The 7,875-nt window shown below is 43.4% G+C and overlaps 1 protein-coding gene across 1 annotated transcript; it reads left to right on the forward strand.

The window, feature by feature from the left end:
* The first annotated feature begins 3,091 nt into the window (after positions 1-3,091).
* Positions 3,092-5,567, forward strand: LOC129741468 (uncharacterized). The gene is made up of 3 exons (XM_055733207.1): positions 3,092-4,212; positions 4,465-5,086; positions 5,424-5,567. The coding sequence occupies exons 1-3, from the start codon at positions 3,092-3,094 to the stop codon at positions 5,565-5,567; spliced, it is 1,887 nt and encodes a 628-aa protein (XP_055589182.1).
* Positions 5,568-7,875: the final 2,308 nt, after the last annotated feature.

The raw sequence follows: 7,875 nt of genomic DNA on the forward strand, positions 1-7,875 counted from the left end.
CAATCTAGGGACATGATAAAGGAATTGGCTAACGAAATTCGAGAGGTTCTGAACAAGTCTCAGTCTAGTGGAGCGGTCAAGAAAAATCTCCCAAAGCTAGAGGTTGAGGCGGACAGGTCGATGATGGAGGATCAGGACAGATGTATTTCTCCAGGACTCGCATCATTCCCCACCCCACAGGGGATTCTGTGGGGTTAGCACAAGGGGTTCACGTTGTTTCTCCACCATCAGCGTCGAATTTTTGGGCAGCACCACCACCACAAACTCCGTTTATGTCGTCGAGAGGGAAAAGGTCTATGACCAGTCTAGTCCAGCAACCATTTTTCAACCAAGCACCGATCCAAACGATGGACTCAAACCAGGCTGAATCGTCCACGGCTATGCTGAAGCGCATCGCAGAACTGGAAGAGCAGTTATCGAGGATGAAACTTAGTCAGCAGCATCCTGAACGAGGCCCAGAGGCTCCTCCAGAAAACGCAGAGGGTACGAGGCGGGAACAGCCACGTGAGCAGTTCAGACGGAAGGAGTTCGATGACGGCTGGGGCAAATTGGAGCAGAGAGATAGGTTTGAGAATGTTACGATTCGTAGGGAACATAGGTCAGCTAGGAACAGGCAGGGAAATGAGGAGAGTGACATTGAGGAGGGGAGGGAGATGATAAACCGCATACCAAGAGCTTCAACAGAACGCGTCAGAGGGGTGGCGAGTCGCTACGAGAAACTACCGATTCATCGATCTTCGAGAGAAGTAGATTATGAGGAGACATCGGACTCAGACGACGATGAATGGGGGCCGAGGCGTAGACAGACTCGACACGTGGGCGCGCACGAAAGACGAGAGAGGGTGGTTACTCAGGAACGGAGACGAGGTTCAGGGTTCGACAGAACTTTTAATCCGCAGAGGGACGTAGGGTTCGAGAATTCCAGGTTTAGCAACAACGTTTCATGGTATCCAGTATCGTCAACAGGGGAAACTTTCGAAGGGCAGCGTGGTCGACGGGAAAGATTTCACTCAAGGGTCAGCGAGTCGGAAATTCAAAACGCCGACAGACGCATGAAAAAGTGGCACTTAAACTTCGACGGGGTTTCACGCCACCAATCTCTGGAGGACTTTTTGCATAAGGTTAAGTTGCTAGCGCGAATGGACCGGATCTCTGAAAATATCCTTTTGCAAAGAATTCATACGATTTTGCGAAGGGATGCTTATGATTGGTATTTGTGCTACTCCCACGAATTTCGAAGTTGGGACGAGTTTGAAGAAAAAATACGTTACATGTACGGAAACCCCGGCATGGATGGAGGGAAAAAGCTTAAGATCTATGGCTGTAAGCAACAACGAAATGAATCGTTTCTTTCGTTCAAAATGGAGTTGGAAAGGCTCAACAACATGCTCTCTGAACCAATGGGTCAACAGCAACTGTTTGAAGTGGTGTGGGAAAACATGCGTCCTCACTACAGATCGCGCTTAGCGTGCAGAGTAGTGAAGGACCTGAATAAATTGGAATATTACGCACGCCGCATCGATGCGAATGATCCAGCTTTGCGAAATTTTCGGGAGATCGGATCCAAGGGGCCTAATGTCCACAATATCGAGGTGGAAGAGGACCCGGATTCATTGTACTCGGAGAAGGAGGTCGAGGAGGAAGTTAACGCGATTGGTCGATCATACGAGAAATATGGATCGAGGCACGATCAGACTAAGACTCCACTAAAACGAGGGGAAATTTCAACAAGGCGAGAGGAATTTTCATCGAAACGTGAGGAACACCACGCACCAAGAGCTTCTGAAGGTCCTTTTTGTTGGAATTGTAGGAAGCAGGGACACTTGTGGAGGCAATGTAGGGAGGAAAAGAAGGTCTTTTGCTATGTCTGTGGGAACCCTGGGGTAATATCTACATTCTGCGATAAACACCCACGTTCTACAAGAGCAACAGCGGGAAACTAACACTGGGATGCTCAGAGGGGAACGAAAGCATTCCAGCGAACCTAATAGTTCCCAACGAGGTTATTCACGAAGACCTTTTTTCTAAAGTATGCGAAGTTCGGATTCATACAGAAACTTGCCCATACATATCGGTTAAGATTTTCGATACATCATACGATGCGCTGCTAGATTCGGGAGCAAGCGTCAGCGTGACTAGCATTGCTGACATTGCTAGTAAAAACGGTCTTAAGCTTCATCCAAGCCCATTAAAGATCGTTACAGCAGACAAGACTACGCACGAGTGTCTTGGTTATGTACAGCTGCCGATAGAGTTCAGGGGGATAACTAAGGTTGTTCCAACTCTTGTCGTGCCTCAGGTGTGCCGAAAGTTAATTCTCGGTTACGACTTTTGGAGATCGTTTGGTATACAACCGATGATGGCGGGGGATAGGGGATATGAGAAGGTAGCTACAGTATCCACGACCGAAGACATTCCAGCAGACGACAGGATTCAGCGTACAATATTACCGATTGAGACTTTACCAGCCCTGAAGCAGACAACTCCCGACGAGACTCTAGATATTCCGGCCTTAGAGTTACCAGAACCATCGAAGACGACCCCGGAAACACTGGAGATTGAACACGAGCTAACGGAAGAAGAACGAGCACAGCTAGCCAAGGTTATTCATCAGTTTCCTGTGACCACTGAAAATCGCCTTGGAAGGACTTCAGTGTTGTACCACGAGATCATTTTGAAGCCAGAAGCAGTACCACACCGTCAGCCTGCTTACAAATGTTCTCCAGCGATACAGGCGGAAATGGATGCTGAGATCGAGAGGTATAAACGGTTAGACGCGATAGAAGAATGCTCAAGCGAATGGGCAAGTTCGCTAGTTCCGGTGCGAAAGTCTAATGGCAAGCTCAGAGTTTGTCTGGACTTTCGTAAAGTTAACGCGTGGACGAAAAAGGACTCCTATCCAATGAGAGCGATGGGAGACATATTCCATAAACTTGGAAAGGCGAGATTCTTTTCAGTTGTGGATTTGAAAAACGCGTACTTTCAAATCCCACTGAAAGAGGAATCGCGTGACTACACAGCGTTCCGAACTTCGAAGGGTTTGTAGCGTTTCAAGGTATGTCCTTTTGGCCTCTGTAATGCTCCTTTCAGCATGAACAAGCTGATGGATCGGGTCATAGGTTTTGACCTGGAGCCTCAGGTATTCGTTTACTTGGATGACATTGTCATCGCTACAAAGACATTCGCTGAACACTTGAGGTTACTGAAATTAGTAGCAGAGAGACTCAACAAGGGAAATCTAACCATATCGCTAGACAAGAGCAGATTTTGTCGAAAGCAAGTCTCGTACCTAGGATATTTGTTAACCGAAGAGGGGGTAGCTATCGATAATTCCAGGATTGCTCCTATTCTAGATTATGCTAGACCACGCAGTGTAAAAGACATTCGCAGACTATTGGGTCTTGCAGGCTTTTACCAGCGTTTTATAAAAGAGTACAGCCGGATAGTAACACCGATTTCCGATCTTCTTAAGAAAAGTAAGCAGAAGTTCGTGTGGACCGAAGCCGCGGAAGGAGCCTTTAACGAACTTAAATCAGCCTTAGTTTCAGCTCCGATTCTAGGGAATCCTAGTTTCGACCATCCGTTTGTCATCGAGTCAGACGCTTCCGACAATGCGGTCGGAGCGGCGTTGATTCAGCACATTGAAGGAGAACCTCGCGTTATTGCCTACTTCAGCAAAAAACTGAGTAGTACACAACGCAAATATGCTGCTGTTGAGAAAGAATGCCTCGGAGTGCTGCTTGCTATAGAGCACTTTCGTCATTATGTGGAAGGGACACGTTTTAAGATAGTCACGGATGCGAGAAGTTTAACTTGGCTCTTCACAATGGGGGTAGGGACGGGCAATGCCAAACTCTTGCGATGGGCCCTTAAAATCCAGTCCTACGATATAGAGCTGGAATATCGGAAAGGACGTAACAACATCCTTGCGGATTGCTTGTCCAGATCGGTGGAAGCAATTAACTCTGTATCTACAGACGAAAAGTATGAAGAACTGTTGGAGAAAATTTGCAAAAATCCGGCAGATTATCCTCACTTTCACGTAGTCGATGGAACAATTTTGAAGTATGCGAAGGTAGAAGGACGTATTGAAGACCCGAGATTCCAATGGAAGAGGTATCCGAAGAAAACAGAACACCTGGAGATCATTCAATCGATTCACGACCAAGCTCACCTGGGTACTGAAAAGACACTAGCGGCAGTGAAAGAGCGGTACTTCTGGCCCTTAATGCGGAAAGACATAAAGAAGTTTTGTCAAACATGTTTGATTTGTCAAACTAGCAAAGCCTCTAATCAAAATACTACTCCTCCTATGGCAGGCCAGAAGAAAATAGCAGAATACCCCTGGCAATTCCTAACTATGGATTATGTAAGACCTCTACCTGTTTCTGGGAAGAACAGAAATACATGCCTCCTAGTTATCACCGACCTGTTCAGTAAATTTATCCTAGTTCAACCTTTCAGGGAAGCTTCAGCAGAATCCTTAAGCCAATTCGTAGAAACATTCATATTCCTTTTATTCGGAGTCCCAGAGGTCATTCTAACCGACAACGGATCTCAATTTGTTTCGAGCACCTTTGAAAACCTTTTGACTAAGTACGGCGTAACTCACTGGAAGACTCCCTATTACCATCCGCAGGTGAATGATTCGGAACGAGTCAACCGAGTCATAACGACAGCTATAAGAGCCTCTATAAAGAAGGAGCATAAAGAGTGGGCGAACAACATTCAGGCGATTGCTAACGCGGTTCGAAATTCAGTGCACGAGGCCACTCGCTACACCCCCTATTTCCTACTGTTTGGGAGGAATAAAGTGTCGAATGGACAAGAATATCGGCAGCTAAGAGATGCTCCTGGTAACAACGATGGTCAACTGGGTAAGGAAGAAAGGGACCAATTGTTCGACGACGTCCGGAAGAACCTAAAAACTGCGTACGAGAAACATGCAAGTTACTACAATCTGCGTTCGAATTCTAACTGCGCAACCTACAGCGTGGGAGAAACAGTTCTTAAAAAAAATACTGAGCAATCCGACAAAGGGAAGGGTTTCTGTGGGAAACTGGCCCCAAAATTTGTCCAAGCAATTGTGAGAAGAGTGGTTGGGAGTCACTGCTATGATTTGGAAAGTCCTGAGGGCAAGAGATTGGGAATTTTCAATTGCAAATACCTTAAGAAATTTGCCTCAACTAATTAGATTTTACTTCAGCTATGTATACCTAAATCTTAGGATGACGAAGGTTTAGTGAAACAACTTTGGACTGTTCAAAATATCGATCCACACTTATAGGTCCTAACATCCTACCACAAAATATTCCAATCTACTGGAGGAAAGCCTTTTAAGTTGCTGGAATTCGATCAGTTAATTATCTGGAAATCTTATCTAATTCCATTCATCGTTGACGAGATGCCTTCCCCCCGACCAGAAGCAAGAGCGAGTTCGACGGTTAATCCGAAGGACGATGACCTACCTATCCAGAAACTCGGAGCCTGAGTGCGTTGATGAGCAGTACTTATTGGAAGAAAAGCGTGAGTCCGAGTGTGGGGAAATCCGGACGCTGATCGCCTAAGACTCAGAAGCCCTCGAGTGAGAGCAATGTTGAGCAACCATAGTTAATCGGGCCAGTGCAACAATGTCTGGAAAATAGCTAAGACGGAAAGACTAGCAGTTCCCTATTCTTAATACCACTCCTACGCAAAACGACATAAGATGACGGCACCTAAAACCATGTAAATAGTGTAAATAGAAATGAGAAGAGCTCGCAAATCGGGCCGAAGCCATATTTTCCCTAATCTTAACCTGTACATATTCATTTAGCTCTTCCCATTATTTTCCTTTCAAATTCTATTCAATTTATGTTAGTTTTTAAGTGCACAATAGTTCTTACATACTATGTTAGTACTTAAAATTTTGTAATTTTTCGCTTAATTTACCTTAATATAACAATTTGATTTTTTTTTCTTAGCTGTTCTGTACAATATTTTTTCCCTATTCTAATTAAAACTAGTTTTACAAATTTTCCTTAAGATTAACATCGAGTACTTATAAGTAAAATATTAAATTTAATTTTAGTTTTGTTTTGATTAAACAAGCCTTTAAGTTTTGCTTGTCGAATTTGGATTTAACAGTTTTTCTTTTTAAGTGGTTGAGCGATTATTAAAAAAAAAACACTCCTTCCTTTACGGCGGAAATACTTCGCCAGGGCCATATAGGACATTTTTGCTAAGGCTAGAAGCTTTACAGAGCAAGAAGCACAGGCCTTGTAATCGGGAACAACACTTGGAGTCCTTGTAGCCCAAACTTTGTTTTCCTCGAGGACATGCCAAACCTTTCTGGGGATCCGTAGTGAAGGAAATTGATCGGGTGGGTACTCAGTTGCCAGGAGGACCTCGCTTGGGAGGAAACCGATCTGGCATCTGCGGTATTCATGCTGTTAGCTTCCGTCATTGCCTTCCTCAGGGAACTCGGCATCAATTGGAAACCTTTTTTTTTTTGTTGTATTGCTCCTAAAATAGTTAAAATAGAAATTAGTTAGGTAGTTAAAACTTACCAGAGAACGAAAAACCAACCTCATCATAATTTTCAGGTGATTCGGAATATCGGTCGCCTTGGTTCAGCCAAATTTTCGGTGTTCGGAATTTTCATTTCGTTTTCGCTCACCTAAAAAAAGAAATTCAAGCAGATTAAGTACATTTTTCAATTACCTGTAGTATGCATCGCTTTTCCCTCGTAGATTTGTAGCAGCTCCATCCCAATTGGCACAATAAAATCGGCAGAATTATTGAAATCCGCATCTTGCTAAAACTTTTTTTTTTTTTTTTTTTTTCTTCTCTCTCTTTTGGCACGAACCTATCGGCCCATAATGCCAAGTCTTGTGGATTTTGTTTTTGTCTGTTTCTGTAAACAGTACGCGTATATTTTAAAGCGACCGTTCGTTCTCATAGTGTGGGGTTAGAAATCCAGAATCAATTTTCAATGAATTGTTGTGGTTTTTTTTTGGGGAGGGGGTAAAAGGTGTATGAGGTTTTGTATCTAAATATTCCTTTTTGTATTACGCAGATATTCGACTAATTGGTTAAGCTCTGTGGTGTTTTTATCTTTAAGTATTTCAATAAGTTGTTTGTTGTTGTTTAGTATACTATAATCGGATCTTAATTGATTGAATTTATTACAGGTATACAGAATATGGTTGAGGTCTTCAGTAGTTCCGCATGTTTCACAAAGGTCTGAGCTCACTAAATTCCATTTAGCTAGTCGGTCCTTGGTGGCTGTATGTCCTGTTTTAATCCTATTGAGGATTATGGTGTCAAGGGTGCTGATTACTATATTGTGAAACCAAGGTTTCAGATTTACTATTGGTGTGTGTTCGTAATGAAATATTCCTTTTTCAGTTGAAATTGTTTGGTAAGTATTTTGCCATTTTTTTAAAGTGTTTTGTTTCGCTGTTATTAGTAGATCGTCTTTCGTTAGCAGATGGTTTTCTATGTGTGGGCGTGTGGTTCCGAGTTTAGCGGCGTAGTCCGCTCGCTCGTTTCCGATATGCCCTGAGTGGCCCGGTATCCACTGTAAGTATAATTTATTTATGCTACTATTTTCGATAGCGTTTTTAATAGTTGCCACAATATGATTGTTTGTCGATTTTCTGGTCATCAAGGTGCATGCACTTTGTGAGTCAGTTAGTATTACGGCTTCTGTTATGTTCTTAGTTTTTATATATTCAGTTGCTTGAAGTACGGCTATGAGTTCCGCGTTCATTATCGTGAATTCTGACTTTAGTCTTCCACTGTACGATATTCTTTCCTGTGGGTCGTAGTACCCGTAGCCTACTGTATTGTTTATAATGGAACCGTCTGTGAATATCTTAAAGAAATCTTTAT

Source organism: Uranotaenia lowii, chromosome 2, assembly GCF_029784155.1.
Source record: "Uranotaenia lowii strain MFRU-FL chromosome 2, ASM2978415v1, whole genome shotgun sequence".
In the NCBI taxonomy this organism is placed as follows: Eukaryota; Metazoa; Arthropoda; class Insecta; order Diptera; family Culicidae; genus Uranotaenia; species Uranotaenia lowii.

Coding starts and splice junctions, on each gene's coding strand:
- LOC129741468 (XM_055733207.1), top strand. CDS start 3,092: ATGAACAAGCTGATGGATCGGGTCATAGGTTTTGACCTGGAGCCTCAG. Junction 4,213..4,464: donor CTAGCGGCAGTGAAAGAGCG/GTACTTCTGGCC, acceptor TCAACCTTTCAG/GGAAGCTTCAGCAGAATCCT. Junction 5,087..5,423: donor CAAAATTTGTCCAAGCAATT/GTGAGAAGAGTG, acceptor CCCCCCGACCAG/AAGCAAGAGCGAGTTCGACG.